The 21,720-nt window shown below is 43.4% G+C and overlaps 1 protein-coding gene across 2 annotated transcripts; it reads right to left on the bottom strand.

Moving 5' to 3' along the window:
- Positions 1-16: 16 nt before the first annotated feature.
- On the bottom strand, positions 17-19,065 carry LOC110526640 (proline-serine-threonine phosphatase-interacting protein 1). Of its 2 annotated transcripts, none has more exons than XM_036981011.1 (14): positions 18,812-19,065; positions 17,657-17,757; positions 17,437-17,511; positions 12,945-12,979; positions 12,760-12,866; positions 12,590-12,652; positions 7,859-7,957; positions 4,936-4,981; positions 4,639-4,718; positions 3,552-3,650; positions 3,229-3,325; positions 2,903-2,999; positions 2,422-2,653; positions 17-1,963 (listed from the first exon to the last, which is right to left on the bottom strand). In XM_036981011.1, exons 1-14 carry the CDS (start codon positions 18,842-18,844, stop codon positions 1,832-1,834), a joined length of 1,296 nt encoding a protein of 431 aa, XP_036836906.1. In that variant the 5' UTR covers positions 18,845-19,065; the 3' UTR covers positions 17-1,831. The 2 variants fall into 2 exon arrangements, with proteins under 2 accessions (XP_036836906.1, XP_036836907.1); XM_036981012.1 differs by having other exon boundaries at positions 2,422-2,623.
- Positions 19,066-21,720: the final 2,655 nt, after the last annotated feature.

The raw sequence follows: 21,720 nt of genomic DNA, 5'->3' as shown, positions 1-21,720 counted from the left end.
TGAATTGAAGCAGCACTTTTCAATGTATCCAAACTAAGGAAACTTCAAAGTAAACATTACATATTTTATTCATCAAATATCACATCAAATACAGTACAGCTGTTGGTCTTGATTCAGATACTTTTCTACTTTCTCTTGTAGATCACTTCTCAGGTTGGTGTAGACCAGTGCAGTTATTTTATCCTCACACATATTTACAATTGATACAGTTGGAAGTTTGACTTGTTTTCTGTATGGTATCTGAGATTCTCTACAGTGCTGTGAAAAAGTATTTGCCCCCTTTCTGATTTGTACTTTTTCATGTTTTTGATACTGAAAGTTTTCAGATCTTCAACCAAAACCTAATATTAGATTAAAGGGCCGGAGTTTACAAATTACGACAAATTTAATATTTATTTTACTTATTTAATTAAAGTTATTCAATTCCCCTGTGTGAAAAAGTAATTGCCCCCCAACGCTCAATAACTGTTTGTGCCACCTGTAGCTACAATGACTGCAACCAAATGCTTCCTGTAGTTGATCAGTCTCACATTGCTGTGGAGGAATGTTGGCCCACTCTTGCATGCAGTACTGCTTTAACTCAGTGACATTTGTGGGTTTTCAAGCATGAATTGTTTGTTTCAAGTCCTGCCACAACATCAAAATTGGGATTAGGTCTGGACTTTGACTAGGCAATTCCAAAACAAAAAAATGGGATCCATATCATCCAAAAAGTTGATTCAAGTTTGCAAAAAAGCACATGCATGATCATCAAGACTCTTGAATGTTCTATGGACAGATGAGTCAAAAGTATAACTTTTTGGATGACATGGGTTCCATTATGTCTAGCGAAATCCAAACACTGCATTCTACAGTAAGAACCTTATACCCACGGTCAAGTATGGTAGTAGTGTGATGGTTTGGGTATGCTTTGCTGCCTCAGGACCTGGATGAGTTGATTAAATAGAAAGAACCATGAGTTCTGGTCTATATCAGAATTCTACAGAAGAATGTCAGGCCATCTGTCTGTGAGCTGCATCTGGGTTATGCAGCAAGACAACGATCCAAAACTCAAGTCGACATGAAAAGAGCTAAAAAGCAACATGTGTTTTGGAATGGCCTAGTCAAAGTCCAGACCTAATCCCAATTGAGATGTTGTGGCAGGTCTTGAAACGAGAAGTTCATGCTTGAAAACCCACACGCCTCTGAGTTAAAGCATGGAAGCATGGGACAAAATTCCTCCACAGCGATGTGAGTGATCAACAACTACAGGAAGCTTTTGGTTGGAGTCATTGCAGCTAAATGTGGCACAACTAGTTATTGAGTGTAAGGGGGCAATTTCTTTTTCACACGGGCATAACTTTGTTTATGAACTAAATGAAATAAGTATACAATTGTTGTTATTTGTTCACTCAGGTTCCCTTTATCTAATATTTGGTTTTGGTTGAAGATCTGATACAATTCAGTATAAAAAATGTGTAAAAGTAGAGAAAATTCAAAAGGGGTCGAACACTTTTTCACATCACTGTATGTATGCAGTAGGCCTGTTGGGTGAAAAGACTGACAATCTCTGGTGCAGCATAGCCTAATAGTTAATGGGGAACACACTGTCATGACTCATGTTCCAAGTCAGTTCAGTGAGTCATCTCTACTGCTGGAGAATCTATTAATCCGAAGTCTTGAACCAAGGATCAGAACATCTGAGTAAGAAGCAGAAAGGGGTCCGCATAGTAAGGTTTTGAAGACTACAGTATGTATGGGTGAGTGTGCATGAGTATGTGTGTGTGAATCCCTGTACCTGTGTGCATGAGTGTGTGCGTGTGTCCATGCATGAATGTGTGTGTGACTATGTCTAGACTTTGGCCAGGTAGGAGCCAGGTACCAGCCCAACTTGTCCGTTTCTCTCCACTGTCCACCAGCCGTCTTCACTCTGTTCTATCACCAACACCACATCCCCTTTAGACACTGACAGCTCATCTGGGTCCTGGGAGCACAGGGAACACATTGTTAGTAGTAACAGAAGTATGAAGCTTTGAATTACAGTATGGCTCATATACAGTACATACATACAGTATAATACAGAGCAGTGGAATAGTTTATGTAAACATGATCCATCAATATCTCAACTAGTTATATTTCATGTCAGCCGCATCACAGAGTTTTGTAACGACGTCTGTAACTTGACACCTGTAACTATGTGTGCAGGTTTCACCTGTAACATGACACATGTAACCGTGTGTGCAGGTTTCACCTGTAACTTGACACCTGTAACTGTTTGCAGGTTTCACCTGTAACTTGACACCTGTAACTGTTTGCAGGTTTCACCTGTAACTTAACACCTGTAACTGTGTGTGCAGGTTTCACCTGTAACTTAACACCTGTAACTGTGTGTGCAGGTTTCACCTGTAACTTGACACCTGTAACTGTGTGTGCAGGTTTCACCTGTGCAGAGTAGTCATAAAACACCATGAAGGTATCATCATCATCATCCTCATCAGTTGTCACTGCAGGCAGGGCAGCTGCAGCTGCAGACTGGAAGCCAGGTATGGATGCATACACTCCATCTGAACTCTCAGGCACTGTTTGACCAACAGTTGGCGCCGCTGGCTCGGAAGCTGAACCCTCACTGATACTCATCTTTGAACTAGAGTTTCGTGGCAGAAGATTGGAGAATCTGCACAAATATTTTTCATGTCACGTTCTCAAATATATGTGAATGTGTTGATGATGTATAGCTATGAGAATGTAGTGATACAATGTCCATATTAGAATTCCTATGCATTCAACTGTTATTCCAGTGTTACAAAGTGATAGAGCTTGTTTCATAGAAACACTATGGGGTGGTTTCCTGGACACAATTTAGCCTACTCCTCGATTGTCTTCAGGAAACTGCCCCTACGAGTCCCAAGTTCTGCCAGCTGACCTTTTCCTGACCCCTCCCCCTCCGAAGCGAGCGCTGCCGTTGTTGTCGCCAGTTGGTGATGGCTCCCTCTCATAGTAGTTCTCAAACACAATGGGGTCTAGAGAGAAGACGATGGAGGTCCACAGAACTTAAGCCTAGCCAATAGAGGTGTATTGCATATAATTTTTCAAATGGCAAATGTTATTCAGAGGAAAAGTTACACTTGAAAAGCAGAGACACACAGTACAAACCCGTTATAATTACTCTAAGAAGTGTTCGCCATTGGTGCCAATGTTGACAGCAACCCTGGCCCTTCACGCTCTGTCCTGTATTCAGTGAGCTTTTACCTGGTGGACTTGAACCTGTTGTCTTCATCTCTATGAAACAGTTGTTATCTGCTGTGATGTCACACGTCTCCAGAATATTCCTCACCTCCTCGTAAAACTGCAAAAAAAACACTTCTCATATTCATGCTCAGTCTTCAAAGAGGCTTCATTGATTTAAAATTGTTCTGGTTGACAAATAGGATCCATTTTGGTTGATCACCAGATACATTGCATGTTAGGTAGTGTAGTACTGGTACTAATAGAGTTTAATGTAGACAGTAGTTCATGGACCCATCCATAATCCATTTGCCTATCGTCTGAAGTGTGGTCATTGTTGAGCTCACCTCGTCGTCTTTGACACATTGCACAGAGAAGTGATTACAGTGGTCCCAGAGGACACACCTCAGGATAGTGATGCGGTCCACCTCCTGCTGCTGAAACACCTGGAACAGCAGAGACACACATACAGTACAAACCCTTAATCATCTATCCCTATATATACACACTGAACAAAAATATAAATGTAACATAAAGAGTTGGTCCCTTGTTTCATGAGATCCCAGAAATGTTCCAAACACACAAAAAAACGTATTTCTCTAAAATTTTGAGCACAAATTGGTTAACATCCCTGTTAGTGAGCATTTCTCCTTTGCCAAGATAATCCATCCACCTGACAGGTGTGGCATATCAAGAAGCTGATTAATTAGCATGCTTGTTACATAGGTGCACCTTGTGCTGGGGACAATAAAAGGCCACTCTAAAACGTGTAGTGTTCCACAGATCCATAGATTAGTGCCTAATCAATTTATTTAAATTGACTAATTTCCTTATATGAACTGTAACGCCGTAAAATAATTAAATTGTTGCATGTTACGTTTATATTTTTGTTAAGTAATCAATCTGGCTCAAAAGCGACTGCATACATTAAGGAGGCTAACCAGGCGTAACCAGGCTCTAAATAGCTTTACAAGCTACTGTAATAGCTGATTCATCAGGCTTACCTGCTCAATCGGTAACATTCAATATTGTGCTTTGAGAGGCATAGACTACACTGTTAGAACAGAAAGGTGCTATCTAGAACCTCAAAGGGATCTTCGGCTGACCTCATAGGATAACCTTTTTTGGTTCTGTGTAGAACATTCTGTGTAAAGGGTTCTACATGGAACCCAAAAGGGTTCTACCTAGAACCAAAAAGGCATCTTCAAAGGGTTCTCCTACGGGGAAAACCGAAGAACCCTTTTAGGTTCTAGATAGCAGCTTTTTGCTCTAACAGTGTAGTCTATTCTGGGGGGGGGGTGTTATACTGAGAAATATAGGCCTACTCAGACATACTGCGGAAGGGGGCGTGGTGTGCTGTGGTGTGAGGTCGTAGTTGCGCTAATAACAGTTGTGGGTGTGAAAAGTTGTTGCTGTGTAACAGAGAGCTCTAACCTCACACGTGCCCTTGTGTGTTCCCTCCCAGTCCTGACGAACTCTCTCCAGCTGCTCTACGTTCAACATGTATTGTTTCTCTGTACAGGTGGAGCACAAGAGAGGTTAGGGAATACTTTACATTTATTGCATCCTAAGCGCTCTTCTTTACTTGGATTACCATAATAAATACATGTTTTTTAAATAATCAGATCAATGATAATAAATTCGTAATGGATTTACAGATTCATTGATTCATTCATCCATTGATATCACCAATAAATAAATGTACAGTATATTGTATGGTATGATTCAGACCTGCTTCAGTGACGGCTTGTCTGCATTGCTTGGCCTTGTGTTGTACCTGAGAAAGACAGCAGTAGAGGAACTGGTCATGCTCTGAATCAAAACATGACTGCTAAACAACAAAATAAAAGAGACAGTTCTCCTTTAGAAGAAAATATCAGGATGTGTTCTCTTTACTCTCCTGACTCTCTGTTCCTCTACAGACCTCCATTTTCAGAACGCACACAGAACAAGCATTTCTAATAAATAGATAACTCAATTCCAGGAATTGACAGCATTTCATTGGACCTTCAATTGTAAATTACTTGCATTATAACCAACTCATAGACTCACAGAACCAGTCTAGTTAACGAAAAAATGAAGAGGTGGGTAAACTCTGCTCGCTGGTCGTGGTGAAAAAAGTAACACTTCCTATTCTTTCAATGCATTTTTCTGCAAAAGGTGGATGAACTGTTGGGCAAAAGAAAAAAGTGGGTAGACTGTGTTTACTTGTGCTTTCCTCCACTATACCACTGTTTTACTTGTAGTAGGAAAACAGTGACAAAGGGAACTGTTTCATAGGCTTCTCTGATACTGAGAAATTGAGTTGCAGTAGCACAACAATAACTACAGTGCATTCGGAGAGTATTCAGACTTTCCACATTTTGTTACGTTACAGCCTTATTCTAAAATGGATTACATTGTTACGTTACAGCCTTATTCTAAAATGGATTACATTGTTACGCTACAGCCTTATTCTAAAATAGATTACATTGTTACGTTACAGCCTTATTCTAAAATGGATTACATTGTTACATTACAGCCTTATTCTAAAATGGATTACATTGTTACGTTACAGCCTTATTCTAAAATGGATTACATTGTTACATTACAGCCTTATTCTAAAATAGATTACATTGTTACATTACAGCCTTATTCTAAAATGGATTACATTGTTACATTACAGCCTTATTCTAAAATGGATTACATTGTTACATTACAGCCTTATTCTAAAAAAGATTACATTGTTACATTACAGCCTTATTCTAAAATGGATTACATTGTTACGTTACAGCCTTATTCTAAAATGGATTACATTGTTACATTACAGCCTTATTCTAAAATGGATTACATTGTTACATTACAGCCTTATTCTAAACTGGATTACATTGTTACGTTACAGCCTTATTCTAAAATGGATTACATTGTTACGTTACAGCCTTATTCTAAAATAGATTACATTGTTACGTTACAGCCTTATTCTAAACTGGATTACATTGTTACGTTACAGCCTTATTCTAAACTGGATTACATTGTTACGTTACAGCCTTATTCTAAAATAGATTACATTGTTACGTTACAGCCTTATTCTAAACTGGATTACATTGTTACGTTACAGCCTTATTCTAAAATAGATTACATTGTTACGTTACAGCCTTATTCTAAACTGGATTACATTGTTACGTTACAGCCTTATTCTAAACTGGATTACATTGTTACGTTACAGCCTTATTCTAAAATGGATTACATTGTTACGTTACAGCCTTATTCTAAAATGGATTACATTGTTACATTACAGCCTTATTCTAAACTGGATTACATTGTTACGTTACAGCCTTATTCTAAACTGGATTACATTGTTACGTTACAGCCTTCTTCTAAAATGGATTACATTGTTACGTTACAGCCTTATTCTAAAATGGATTACATTGTTACATTACAGCCTTATTCTAAAATGGATTACATTGTTACATTACAGCCTTATTCTAAAATGGATTACATTGTTACGTTACAGCCTTATTCTAAAATGGATTACATTGTTACGTTACAGCCTTATTCTAAAATGGATTACATTGTTACGTTACAGCCTTATTCTAAAATGGATTACATTGTTTTTTTGTGTCATCAATCCACACACAATACCCCATAATGACAAAGCAAAACAGGTTTTTACACTTTTTGCAAATTTATAAAAAACATTTTATTTTTAAATATTACATTTACATTACTATTCAGATCCTTTACTCAGGATTTTGTTGCAGCACCTTTGATAATGATCACAGACTCAGAGTCTTCTTGGGTATAACGCTACAATGGATGATCAACGGAAACATGATGCACTTGAGCTCAATTTTGAGTCTCATAGCAAAGGGTCTGAATACTTATTAAAATAAGGTATTTCTATTGTTATTGTTAATACATTTGCAAACATTTTATGAAAACCTGTTTTCGCTTTGTCATTATGGATTATTGTGTAGAGACTGATGAGTAAAAAATATATATAATTGAATCAATTTTAGAATAAGGCTGTAACGTAACTAAATGTAGAAAAAGTGAAGGGGTTTGAATACTTTCTGAATGCACTGAATAACAAGGCGTATTACATGTGTATAATTGCAGGGTTGGCAGTGGTGTTACCTTCTCAGACTGGTTTGGTGTTGTGGCTGTGTGTGTGTATAGTTCCAGGGTTTGGGGAGGTGGTGTTACTTTCTCAGACTGTTTGGGGGCTGTGTGTTTGTATAGTTCCAGGGTTTGGGGAGGTGGTGTTACTTTCTCAGACTGTTTGGGGGCTGTGTGTTTGTATAGACTGGTTGGGGGCTGTGTGTTTGTATAGTTCCAGGGTTTGGGGAGGTGGTGTTACTTTCTCAGACTGGTTGGGGGCTGTGTGTTTGCATAGTTCCCGGGTTTGGGGAGGTGGTGTTACTTTCTCAGACTGCTTGGGGGCTGTGTGTTTGTATAGTTCCAGGGTTTGGGGAGGTGGTGTTACTTTCTCAGACTGTTTGGGGGCTGTGTGTTTGTATAGTTCCAGGGTTTGGGGAGGTGGTGTTACCTTCTCAGACTGTTTGGGGGCTGTGTGTTTGTATAGTTCCAGGGTTTGGGGAGGTGGTGTTACTTTCTCAGACTGTTTGGGGGCTGTGTGTTTGTATAGTTCCAGGGTTTGGGGAGGTGGTGTTACCTTCTCAGACTGTTTTGTTGTTGTGGCTGTGGTGCTCCTGTCAGCAAGCTGCTCTGCCTCGTCTGCTTCTTTACATTTCTGCTCATAGGACTTCTTAGACTGGAGATGGACAGAAGAGACATTCAGGGAATCATCATTGAAGCAGCCACAGTGGTCTGTGGTGTCATGTTTTATGTAACAATCAATTAAAACAGTAGCAATGTTGGATCTCTGTAAAACTGTATGCAACTGTATGCAATGTCAAAATGGTGAATGGTGCTGTCCTCACTTAGCAGTTTAAGCAAACATTTAGGTCAATATGTATTTCTGGCTTCAGGGCGGCAGGGTTAGAGCGTTGGATTAGCTTCACGGTTGTTTCTTTGTTTGTTGTTTTGTTGGCGACATTTAACAAATAAAAGGAAAATATACGCACACCACGCTGCACCTTGGTCTCCTTTCAACGACGTCTGTGACAGAACTACCCACCACAAAAGGACCAAGCAGCATGGTAAAAAGGAGGACTGGGCATGGGATGACATCTTGAACGGCAAAGGATCCTGGACATGGGAGGAGATCCTGGCCGGAAGGGATCGCCTTCCATGGGAACAGGTGGAAGCTACCAGGAAGGCGGAGGCAGCTGGTAAAGGGGCCCATCTTTACGAGGGAACACGGCTAGCAAGGAAGCCCGAGAGGCACACGGGGAGATTGGCAGAGTAGGGTTATAGACCTGAGCCAACTCCCCGTGCTTACCATGGCGAGCATCGTACTGGTCAGGCACCGTGTTATGCGGTGGAGCGCACGGTGTCTCCAGTGAGCGTTCACAGCCCGGTGCGCTACCTTCCAGCTCCCCGAATCGGCCGGGCTAGAGTGGGCACCCAGCCAGGTCGGAGGGTGCCGGCTCAGCGCATCTGGCCACCAGTACGTCTCTACGGCCCAGGATATCCTGCGCCGGCTCTGCGCACTGTATCTCCGGTGCGTCTGCACAGCCCAGTGCGTCCTGTGCCTGCGCCCCGCACGTGCCGGGCCAAAGTAACCATCCAGCCAGGACGGGTTGTGCAGGCTCTATGCTCGAGACCTCCAGTGTGCCTCCACGGCCCAGTGTGCCCTGTGCCAGCTCCCAGAACCAGGCCTCCTGTATGTCTTCCCAGCCTGGTGAGTCCTGTGCCTGATCCCAGAGCCTCCAGTGATTATCCATGACACGAAGCCTCCAGTGAGGATCCATGGCACGAAGCCTCCAGTGATAATCCATGGCACGAAGCCTCCAGTGATGATCCATGGAACGAAGCCTCCAGTGATGATCCATGGCACAAAGCCTCCAGTGATGATCCATGGCACGAAGCCTCCAGTGATGATCCAAGGCAAGAAGCCTCCAGTGATGATCCATGGCATGAAGCCTCCAGTGATGATCCATGGCACGAAGCCTCCATTGCTGATCCATGGCAAGAAGCCTCCAGTGATGATCCATGGCACGAAGCCTCCAGTGATGATCCATGGCACGAAGCCTCCAGTGAGTAGTCATGGCACGAAGCCTCCAGTGAGGAGTCATGCCACGAAGCCTCCAACGACGGCCTCCAGTCCGGAGCCTCCAGCGACAACCTCCAGTCCGGAGCCTCCAGCGACGGCCTCCAGTCCGGGAGCCTCCAGTCCAGGAGCCTCCAGCGACGGCCTCCAGTCCGGACTGTCCAGCGACGGCCTCCAGCGACATCCTCCAGCGACATCCTTCAGTCCGGAGCCTCCAGCGACATTCTCAAGTCCGGAGCCTCCAGAGACGGTCTCCAGTCCGGAGCCTCCAGTGACGGCCTCCAGTCCGGGGCCTGCAACGAGGGTGCCCAGTCCAGGGCCCACAGAGAGGGTCCCTAGTCCAGGGTCAGCGGCGAGGGTCCCCACACCAGAGGCGCTACCAAAGTGGGGTGAGCCAGAGGTGGAGCGGGGTCTACGTCCCGCACCAGAGCCGCCACCGCAGATAGATGCCCACCTGGACCCTCCCCTATAGGTTCAGGTTTTGCGGCCGGAGTCCGCACCTTTGGGGGCGGGAGGTACTGTCACGCCCTGACCTGAGAGAGCCTTTTTATGTCTCTATTTTGGTTTGGTCAGGGTGTGATTTGGGTGGGCATTCTAGGTTTTGTTTTCTAGGTTTCTTTATTTCTATGTTTTGGCCGGGTATGGTTCTCAGGGACAGCTGTCTATTGTTGTCTCTGATTGGGAATCATACTTAGGTAGCCCTTTTCCCTCCTTTCAGTGTGGGTAGTTATCTTTGTTAGTGGCACTTAGCCCTGTAAGCTTCACGGTTGTTTCTTTGTTTGTTGTTTTGTTGGCGACATTTAACAAATAAAAGGAAAATGTACGCTGCACCTTGGTCTCCTTTCAACGACGGCCGTGACACATAGGATAGGGTTATACAGTGCCTTCGGAAAGTATTCAGGCCCCTTGACCCTTTCAACATTTTGTTGCATTACATCCCTATTCTAAAATTGATTAAATAAAAAAGGATCTCCTCAGCAATCTACACACAATACCCCATAATTACAAAGTGAAAACATGTTTGTAGAATTTTTTTTTGCAAATGTATTAAAATAAAAAACATTATTCAGACCCTTTGCTATGAAACTCTAAATTGAGCACAGGTGCATCCTGTTTCCACTGATCATCCTTGTGATGTTTCTACAACTTGATTGGAGTCCACCTGTAGTAAATTCAATTGATTGGATATGAGTTGTAAAGTCACACACCTGTCAAATAAGGTCCTACAGTTGACAGTGTATGTCAGAGCAAAAACGAAGCCATGAGGTTGAAGGAATTGTCTGTAGAGTTCTGAGACATGATTGTGTCGAGGCACAGATCTGGGGAAGGGTACAAAAACATTTCTGCAACATTGAAGGTCCCAAGAACATAGTGGCCTCCATCATTCTTAAATGGAAGAAGTTTGGACACTAAGACTCTTCATAGAGCTGGCTGCCCAGCCAATCGAGGGAGAACTCAGGACCTTAGACTGGGATGAAGGTTCACCTTCCAACAAGACAATGACCCTAAGCACACAGCCAAGATAACGCAGGAGTGTCTTTGGGACAAGACTCTGAATGTCCTTGAGTGGCCCAGCCAGAGCCCGGACATGAACCCAATCAAACATCTCTGGAGACTGAAAATAGCTGTGCAGGGACTGCGGTTGAAAATTAGCCGGCTGGCTAAAACCGGCACTTTTACTGAAACATTGATTAATGTGCACTGTCCCTGTAAAAATAAAAAACTTAACTCAAACTCCCCATCCAACCTGACTTGAGAGGATCTGCTGAGAAGAATGGGAGAAACTCCCCAAATACAGGTGTGCCAAGCGTCATAGCCAAGAATACTCAAGGCTGTAATCACTGCCAAAGGTTCTTCCACAAAGTACTGAGTAAAGGGTCTAAATGCTTATGTGAATGTAATATTTCAGATTTTTATTTTTAATACATTTGCAAAAATGTGTAAAAAACATTTTTTTCTTTGTCATTATGGGGTATTGTGTGTAGATTGATGAGGGAAAGAAAACAATTTAATCAATTTTAAAAGTCAAGGGTTCTACTTTCCGAAGGCACTGTATACAGGATGTTATACAGGGTGTAAGTATGATACTGTAATGATACTCACAAAAATAGGCCCAAGTTTATGTATATTTGAGCAATAAGGCCCGAGGAGATGTGATATGTGGACAATATACCACAGCTAAGGACTGTTCTTACCCTCTATGCAACGCGGAGTGCCTGGAATACAGCCCCTTAACTGTGATATATTGACCATATACCACAAACCCCCGAAGTGCCTTATTCATATTTTATAAACTGGTTACCAACGTAATTAGAGCAGTAAAAATACATGTTTTTGTCATACCCGTACGGTTTGAAATACCAGCCATCAGGGCTCTAATCATCTGGTTTATAATTGAGCATAAATCATAGGACTATGAGAGGTGAGATATGTATTGATGCAGACCAAAATGTTCATTTTCAAGGCCTGTGTTATCCTACCAGTTCCCCCACTATAATAGGGCCAAAGTCTGTGGTTGGTGTGTGAGTGTGTGTGTCTATACTTTGTTTCCTACCCTCTTCCTCTTGCAGAATTGCACTGTGATGTATGTTCTCTCTTGGGTAGCTCACCCATCTCTGAGAGGTAGCTAGGTCTACTGGGTGTAATTTCAGCCTTCCTCTTTTCTGGGTATGAACTCTACACTGCGCTCTTAGAAAAACGAGTTCCAAAAGGGTTCTTTGGCTGTCCCCATAGGAGAACCCTTTTTGGTTCCAGCTAGAACCCTTTTGGTTTTCAGGTGGAATCGTTTTGGGTTCAATGTAGAACACTCTGTGGAAAGGGTTCTACATGGAAACCAAAAGGGTTCTACCAGGAACCCGTAGGGTTCTTCAAAGGATACTCATTTTACATTTAAGTCATTTAGCAGATGCTCTTATTCAGTGACTTACAGGAGCAATTATGGTTAAGTGCTTTGCTCAAGGGCACGTAGGCAGATTTTTCACCTAGTCTGCTCTGAGATTCAAACCACTGACCTTTCAGTTACTGGCCCAATGCTCTTAAATGCTAGACAACCTGCCACCTGTCTCCTATGGGGACATCCGAAGCACCCTTAAATTCTAGATACCTTTTTTTCTAACCGTGTGGATAAAGTCCCACTTTCAGACTGTTCTATTACCCTCTGTGTATGTACCTCTGTACTTAAGCTGACTTACTAAGTAAGCATGTTATTCCCTGAGTAAATAGTATGCCTACCTCCATGGTCTTCTTGTATAAGGACACCTTCATCTTCTGAACTTTCTCCATAATCCCCTCAAACTGAACGAGGATAAACAACATGGTTGAAATTTACTGGCACCTCATAAATACAGGTTTTCAAAATGGATTTTCAAAATGAAATAAGCACTCAATAACACATTTCAAACCTTCCTCCTCTGTTCTTTCTGCCGCTCTCTGAATATTTCCATCTTCTTGATCTCTTCCCGTAACATTCCGGATAGCTGGATATGCAGATTCCCGATGTTTTCAATTTCTGTCAAAGAAAACAGTTATTTTAGTAAACTGTCATTGGGCTTTGTTGTGAACGATGCAGTAGACAGGATAAACTTACGTGTTTTAAGTTGATCAAAGGAGGCTTTCAGAGTGCTGAAAAAATAGGAATGATGCATTTATCAATAACAGGTAGTGTAGCATACTAAATACTAGTTAAACACAGTATGCATAAACAGATTGCCAAATCACTGCATTCAACTGTATCTAGATATCAATGACTTGTCATGGTTCCACCTGTCACCAGAGGGCAGCAGAGACCGTCCTATAGACATTAACGACACTCTGGTGTGTCCAATTTATTCATCATGATTTCCCTGTTAAAAGAGGTGTGTTTTCTGTTGTCCTTTGCAGAAGCTTGAATTGTTTACCGTGTGCGTTCATTTCCTGAGTGAGTTTTTGAGACTTAGTGTTTGTTGTTTTTTCATGTGTACTGTGATCCTGCGGCTACCGTTTCTCAGTAAAGTATGTTAATCCTTAACCACTGATTCCTCGTCTGTTCTCTTCTCTTCACCTGGGTCCAACCTTACCATGTCACAGCAAGCTTCTGCACCAAACATGGACCCAGCCGAGATCACCCAGATCAAGAATGTTGTAACCCACCAAGGAGCACTGCTGGGGTGGCAAGAACAAATCTCCCAAATATCAGAGACCCTCCAGGCACTTACCGACTCCCTCCAAACACAGTCCAACCTCAACCCAAGAGGGGCCAATGTCGCCCAGTGCTACAGATGATACCGTAGTTCCTCCAGGGAACCTGCACCGGGAACCCAAGATCCCAGCCCCCGAGTGGTATGACGGCCACCCAGGAGGATGCAAGGGGTTCCTTCCTCATTCAGTGTTCTCTGGTGTTTGAGCTACAGTCCTCCTCGTTCCACACCGATCGGCCATGATCGCCTACATCATCTCTCTACTCTCGGGCAAGGCCCTGGCGTGGGAAATGGCAGTGTGGGAACAGCAGCCAGCATCCTGCAGCTCCAGATTAGCCTTCATTGCTGAGTTACAAATCTTCGACCACCCAGTCGGCGGAAGAGAAGCAGCCAGCCGACTGTTCAACATCTGCCAAGGGGCCAGACCAGTTGCTGACTTCGGCATTGAGTTCCACAACCTCGCCTCCAAGAGTGTGTGGAATACGGAGGTCCTGGAAACTGCTTTCCACCAGGGTTTGTCTAACTCCAAGGATGAACTGGCCTCTCGGGAACTGGGAGAGGACCTTGAGTCCCTGATAATACTGGCAATAAGGATCGCCATCTCCGTGCTATATGTCCAGAGCTGACGAGAAACGCCAGGACAAGGGGAGAGCCTGACGAGCTGTGCAGCTACCTCTCAGTCACCGTCTGTCACTACTCGCAACCCTCCACTGGGACAACCGTCAGCACCAGATTCAATCCTTCATGGACTCCGGGACCACATATAATTTTATTGATCAGGACTACACCAGATAATTACCAATCACCTGCGTGAAGTGTCCCATCCCTCTGCAGATTCAAGCCCTCAATGTATGGCCCATTTGCTCCGGTCAGGTGGAATATCAGACCAAGCCCATTCTACTGCAGGCTGGGGTGAAACACTCAGAGACTCAGTTTTCTTTTGATCACTGCTCCTGAGAACCCCCTTATCCTAGGGTACCCCTGGTTAGCACTACATAACCCACTATTATCCTGGTCCAAGGGACACCTACTAGACTGGGGTAAGGACTGCCAGAATAAATGTCTAAGACCCCCACCAAGAGCCTTGCAGTGTCCTCCTGCATCCATTGAAGTCCAAGACTTCTCCACTCTCCCTCCTGAATACTTCGACCTCCCTGAGGCCTGCAGTAATAGGCAAGCCGCCACCCTTCTTCCACATCGTTCATACGACTGCCATAGAACTCCTACCCGGCTCCACACCTACCCAGGGCCATCTGTACTATCTCTCAACCCCTGAAGCCGCAGTCATGGACAATTACATCTGGGAGTCGCTAGAGGCAGGTTTCATTAGCCCCTCTACATCCCTAGCTGGTGCAGGCTTCTTCGTGGGTAAGAAGGATGGAGGCCTGCGTCCTTGCATTGATTATAGAGGGCTGAACTGGATTATGATCAAGAATCGTTACCACTGATGTCCGCCGTCTTGGAGTTGGCCCAATTCTTCACCAAATTGGACCGCCGCAATGCTTAAAATCTGGTGAGAATCAGGAAGATGAGTGGAAAACTGCCTTTAACACCCCTAGTGGACACTATGAGTATTTAATAATGCCCTTCGGATTATCGAACTCACCGGCAGTCTTTCAAGCATTGATCAATGACACTCAAATCGGTTTCTTTGTTTACCTCAACAACATCCGGATCTTCTCCAAAACCCTTCCAGAACACATACTGCACGTCCACCAAGTCCTGAGACGCCTCCTGCAGAGCCAACTATATGTCAACATGGAGAAGTGTGAGTTCCACATATCCCAAGTTTCCTTCCTGGGTCACATTATCTCTACCACAGGCATCCAAATGGACCCCAAAAAGGTTGAGGCGGTCGCCCACTGTCCCCGTCCCACCTCACTCAAGCAGGCCCAGTGGTTCCTCGGGTTAAACCATTTTTACAGGCGTTTTATAAGCAACTTTGGTGCAGTGGCAGCGCCTCTCACTGTCCTAACCCGCATGTCAATGGGGTAGGCCGTCATTGTAAATAAGAATTTGTTCGTAACTGACTTGCCTAGTTAAATAAAGTTGACATTGTTTTTTTTAAAGTCCCAGACCCATTTTTGCTAGACTCCTGAGGTTGACAGGGCATTCATAGAGCTTAAGGGATGTTTCACCTCTGGACCCATCCTCGTTCATCCTGATCCTACTCTGCCCTTTGTAGTAGAGGTGGACGCCTCGGACACCGGAGCAGGGGTGGTCCTTTCACAGCAGAACGAAGAGGACAAGAAACTGCACCCACGCGCCTTTCTCGCCAGTAGAACGTAACTACAATGTAGGCAACTGTGAGCTCATTCAAGAAGCCAAGAGGTTGAACGCTCGCCAGGCTAGGTGGGCTCTGTTTTTTAACAGGTTCGATTTAACACTAGCCTATCGCCCGGGATCCAAGAATCAGAAAGCAGGCGCCCTGTCCCACCAACACGATACCTCTAACGAGGAGAGGGACTCCAGGCCATCATCCCCAGCTCCCGCATTGTGGACTCTGTGATATGGAGTATTGAGACCACGGTCCGACAAGCTCAGACACGAGAACCTGACCCAAGGCGATTTTCCTGTTAAGAGGTGTGTTTTCTGTTGTCCTTTGCAGAAGCTTGAATTGTTTACTGTGTGCATTTGTTTCCTGAGTGAGTTTTCAAGACTTAGTGTTTGTTGTTTCAAGTGTACTGTGATCCTGCGGCTACCGTTTCTCAGTAAATTATGATGTTTATCCTTAACCACTGATTCCTTGTCTGGTCTCTTCTCTTCGTCCAACTTTACCATGTCACATGACTGGCTTATTAGCAATGGTGTAAAGATTAACTGTGTGAACAGGAAACTGGATTGAGGATGCACACACACACATTTTCTCTCTCTCTCTCTCTCTCTCTCTCTCTCTCTCTCTCTCTCTCTCTCTCTCTCTGTTGGAAATGATTCCACGAGGGCTAGAATGTGTGACTTAATGGCATTGAAGCCTGACTCTATCATTATTATGTTCTAAATACCACTATTGTTCTATTGACTACCTATTATATTCCCTGTGAAGTGGTTGTGGCATATAAGCAAGTAGCAGGCGTGCCACACCAGGTATTGGCAAATTATTTAAAGAAAAAAAAAGAACATTACATTTGATTTGGGCCGATGTCCCCCCAATGTTATTTGTATCTGTTATGACAGCATTTTGGCTAACTTGTGCATAGTAGGTATTATGGTCCAAACATATCATCTCTATATCAGCCTCCAGTATTTATGCTGCAGTAGTTTGTGTCGGGGGGGGCTAGGGTCAGTTTGTTATATCTGGAGTACTTCTCCTGTCCTATTCGGTGTCCTGTGTGAATCTAAGTGTGCGTTCTCTAATTCTCTCCTTCTCTCTTTCTTTCTCTCTCTCGGAGGACCTGAGCCCTAGGACCATGCCCCAGGACTACCTGACATGATGACTCCTTGCTGTCCCCAGTCCACCTGGCCGTGCTGCTGCTCCAGTTTCAACTGACCTGAGCCCTAGGACCATGCCCCAGAACTACCTGACATGATGACTCCTTGCTGTTCCCAGTCCACCTGACCGTGCTGCTGCTCCAGTTTCAACTGTTCTGCCTTATTATTATTCGACCATGCTGGTCATTTATGAACATTTGAACATCTTGGCCATGTTCTGTTATAATCTCCACCCGGCACAGCCAGAAGAGGACTGGCCACCCCACATAGCCTGGTTCCTCTCTAGGTTTCTTCCTAGGTTTTGGCTTTTCTAGGGAGTTTTTCCTAGCCACTGTGCTTCTACACCTGCATTGCTTGCTGTTTGGGGTTTTAGGCTGGGTTTCTGTACAGCACTTTGAGATGTCAGCTGATGTAAGAAGGGCTATATAAATACATTTGATTTGATTTGATATATGTACGTAACCAGCCATTTACCTGATCTCTGTCTGCCCCCCAGCTTTACGTGCTATTGTCACCAGATCCTTCCCATACCTCTCTTCTGCCATGGCCCTGTAGACAGACAAACAGGCAGACTTAAAAGTGCTGTGTTTTGTAGAGTGTAGACCAATCTTTGAGTTGTATGAACATTCCGATTCAGTGTGCAATCACTGCGTACATTTTGTATGAAGTTTTAATGACGTCAGAGAAACCCTACCTCATTTTCAGCAGTTCCTCCACATCTTTGCACATCCGCCTGCCATCACATAGTCTCTGAATAAGAACCTCATAGCCCTGATGATTAGTGAAATCAACTCCCTACAGAGAGAGAAAGAGTGGTGTTGTAATCCAGTTACACAACAATAGTTACAAAATAAACGTTTGACTCAAACTGCCCAGTGGTTTGTCTCTGTATTTAGTGGCACATACTGAACAGTTAGATTTCACAGAAGTTGGAACTTGTTTAGGGATTGGTTCCCATAGAATGGGGTCTAGTGTCTTTACAACATGGTATATGAACCTGGTGAAATTCACAAAGCATTTAAGATTGATATTACGTTTCACTGAAATGTGCATTGCGTCATACCTTGTTACAGTACTTACAAACAGACAACATAGTCAGAGGACTGTCCAGAGGACCATATAATATTCACTTTGAACAACTTTTAGTTGCAGACAGCATAATAGAAACCCATTTAATATGTTCTCTTTCATGTCTGAAGATGACAGGTAGATTATCAACTGTTGCCTTGGATGCAAATCTATCTGGACAATGAGAGGGCTAAATTCATAACCACCGTGAGCAGGAAGGGAGCCAAAGCAAACAACACCTCAGGGAACATCTGTGCAAAAATACTATGATACCTCACAAGTTAAACAGAATATAACAGATGTGGAAATTGTGGTGAAAGCACAGTGCCTATCCTACAGTACCTATCATACAGTGCCTATCCTACAGTACCTATCCTACAGTGCCTATCCTACAGTACCTATCCTACAGTGCCTATCCTACAGTGCCTATCCTACAGTGCCTATCCTACAGTGCATATCTAAGGGGTTAGCAGTAAGAGTTGAACCCAGACCTTTCCAGCTTTCCCACAGCACTCAGTTCAGTTCCAAATTTCATTGGCATGTTGTTACTGTGGACATCATATTCTGTCAGACAACTGTCACATTTTAGAAGCCTAATGCTGTTTGCTTTAAAAGGCTCACTACACTTTCAAGTCTGTAAATGACTGAGAATGAACAAAATACTAATATTTCTGGATAGAGAGATTTTAAATGAGTTATCAGCAGACTATCTAGTTATATCTAGTTACACACACCAACGCAGGACATCAAGAGACAATGGTAGTAGACTGAGGGAACTTACCCAAAAGGCATCTTTATACAGCAAGGGAGTCATTCTGTGTTATACATGCACTTCCTCAAAGTTGAATGTTAATATCCTCTTTATCAACGTTTCCAAAAAACATAAACCACTTCAGTTTAACAGATTCCTTATTGAGATCCAAAAAAAAGTATATACATATATATGAAGGACAACTCCAGAATACCTCAGCTGTTATAACTGCAATACCACTGTTGAACTTTGAATTGGTCTTGAATGAGGAAGAAGTACCCTGTGATGTCACTATCCACAGACACAGCCTCTTGCTGAGATATGTAGATAACTACAGTTTTGATTATTATTTGAATAATAGATCATATAGAATTTCAGACCTAAAACGGATTCACATACTATATTGGGCACAGATTGTGCCCTTGCTCATGAAGAATAGCCATTGGTTTGATTATATCCAGGGTGTATCACGTCTGACCGTGATCTGATTCCCATAGGGTGGCGCACAATTGGCCCAGCGTCGTCCGGGTTTGGCCGGGGTAGGCCGTCATTGTAAATAATAATTTGTTCTAAATTAAATGACTTGCCTAGTTAAATAAAGGTTAAACAAATACATTAAAATGTATTATAAATAATATCTGTATAAATATAGTTTTTGTTTATTTATGTTTAATAATATGTTTGACATGCCTACACAGTAAGTGCTTTCCCAATTAACTGCTGCTTGTAAAAGCCATCATATCCACCTGTGAACATCAGACAACTAACTGAACTTTAACAGCTAACAAATACCGACCTCTAGTGGTGTACTCAGGGAGATACATAAACCATCACCTTGAAAGTTGAAACAACGTAGCAGTACAACTTTAAACATTAGGCCTACATGTTGTGGTTAAATATTCAAGTTCTTGAAAAGGGCCATGCAGGTAAAATGCCATCAAAGGGAAGGGAGGTAAACCAAGAGGCAGAATGATGTCGAGGTTCGATTCAAGAATTGAGAGCGTTGATATTTATTGTCTGGTCATCTGATGTGTATTTTTTTCAACGACTTGCTAAATAGGCTTAGCCTACGCTCGTACCTATGACAAGATGACTGCGTCATCCTTCAGAATGGACATCCCATGGACTGGACATAGTAATACGTTTGATACATTTTTCATTTCATTACATCTTTGCCCATGGGTATAGGCCTTAGTATCACATTAAGGTACTTGTCCCCAATAACTGTTTTTTTTGTTGCATTTATACACTGGAATATGGAGTATTGTTTTTCTAATTTCAAAGCGGTAGTGCAAATAAACATACTTTATTCAGATTAGGGCTACAATAAATTAATGTTTCACAATATGACCACAAGAGGGAGACCCAGACCTTTTCTGCTCTCCTCATGGCACTAAGCATTAACCGACAATAAAATACTGTATAGGTCCACCAAATCCCACTAGACAGAAAATCGACCCAAAACCTAAATCTCAGTTTTATGTCGAAATTGTGCCCTGGGCATGTGTGACTGAGGACATGGTAACACATGGATGAACAAACACATGAAGGCCTATTGATTTTCAGAGTGAGAAAGGATAGCTGTGTGGTGTCTCAGTCTCTCACTGTCCTCCTGATCAATAAGATCTGTGAAAATCCGAAGCTTCTCTCTCTCTCTTAGCAGGGGAATCACCTAGTTACTGTTATCTACCCAGAGAGAGAGACAGGTTACAGAGGGCATTCCCATCAATACACAGTTCAGCACTAGAATTATAGCACTCTGTCTGACAAAACGATAGGCCTGAGGTATTGGGCTTACAAGTTAACATTTTCAACTACTCTGTATTGTTTGTCATCAACTCATTTATTACCAATAATGCCATCGGACCCTAAATAATCCCAAGGGTTTTAGTGATGGAGCTTTGCCCCTTCTCTACACTCTTAGAAAAAAAGGTGCTATCTAGAACCTTAAAGGGTTATTCGGCTGTCCCTATAGGACAAGGGGGGGGCAAAGTATGGCCTGCGGGCCGTGTCCGGCACTTCAATCCGGCCCGCGAGACATTTACAAAAACAAATATGTATATATTTTTTGTAAACATTTTTTCTCCCCAATTTCATGGTATTCAATTGGTAGTCTTGTCCCATCGCTGCAACTCCTGTACGGACTCGGGAGAGGTGAAGGTCGAGAGCTTTGCGTCCTCCAAAACACGACCCAACCAAGCCACACTGCTTACTTAACCCAGAAGCCAACCGCACCAATGTGTCAGAAGAAACACTGTACACCTGGCAACCGTGTCAGCCTGTGTGCGACTGGCACGCCACAGGAGTTGCTAGTGTGCGATGGGACAAGGAAATCTCGGGCCTGCCAAACCCTCTCCTAACCAGGACGATGCTGGGCCAATTGTGCGCCGCCTCATGGGTCTCCCAGTCACTGCCAGCTGTGACACAGCCTGGGATTGAACCCGGGTCTGTAGTGATGCCTCAAGCACAGTGATGCAGTGCCTTAGACTGCTGCACCACTCGGGAGGCCCCCGCAAATTGATTTTAACAAATAATTGGTCCCACAAAAAATACGGCCCTCCATTGAATTTCAATATCCCGATGTGGCCCTCGAGCCAAAATGCTTGCCCACCCCTGCCATAGGAGAACCCTTTGAAGGACCCTTTTTTTGGTTGGAGGTAGAACCCTTTTGCTTACAGGTAGAACCCTTTCTACAGATGGTTCTACATGGAACCCAAAAGGGTTCTCCTGAAGGACCCTTTTGGAACGCTTTATTTTCTAACAGTGTACATCATCCTCAAAGTTTCTAATCCTTCCAGTCTGCATGAATATGGGAATTGACATTTATCCAGCCTATTAGCTATGGCTACTGATTCCTGCAGCCCAGGGTCCGTGTGAGCATGTCTGTCTGCGTGTGGGACCCCGTGTGAGGGCTCTAATGGAGGGCCAGGCAGCACTAG

Source organism: Oncorhynchus mykiss, chromosome 6 (assembly GCF_013265735.2).
Source record: "Oncorhynchus mykiss isolate Arlee chromosome 6, USDA_OmykA_1.1, whole genome shotgun sequence".
Taxonomy (NCBI): Eukaryota; Metazoa; Chordata; class Actinopteri; order Salmoniformes; family Salmonidae; genus Oncorhynchus; species Oncorhynchus mykiss.
Note: the sequence above shows the minus strand (reverse complement) of the source record. Positions and strands in the feature narration are given on the sequence as shown.

Bases quoted from the DNA above. Each gene is read 5' to 3' on its own strand.
- LOC110526640 (XM_036981011.1), bottom strand. From the start codon at position 18,844: ATGACTCCCTTGCTGTATAAAGATGCCTTTTGG. The intron at 12,653-12,759 runs GTTTGAAATGTG...ATCCTCGTTCAG, and splicing joins AGAAAGAACAGAGGAGGAAG to TTTGAGGGGATTATGGAGAA. The intron at 3,000-3,228 runs GTAAAAGCTCAC...TCTTCTCTCTAG, and splicing joins AACAGGTTCAAGTCCACCAG to ACCCCATTGTGTTTGAGAAC.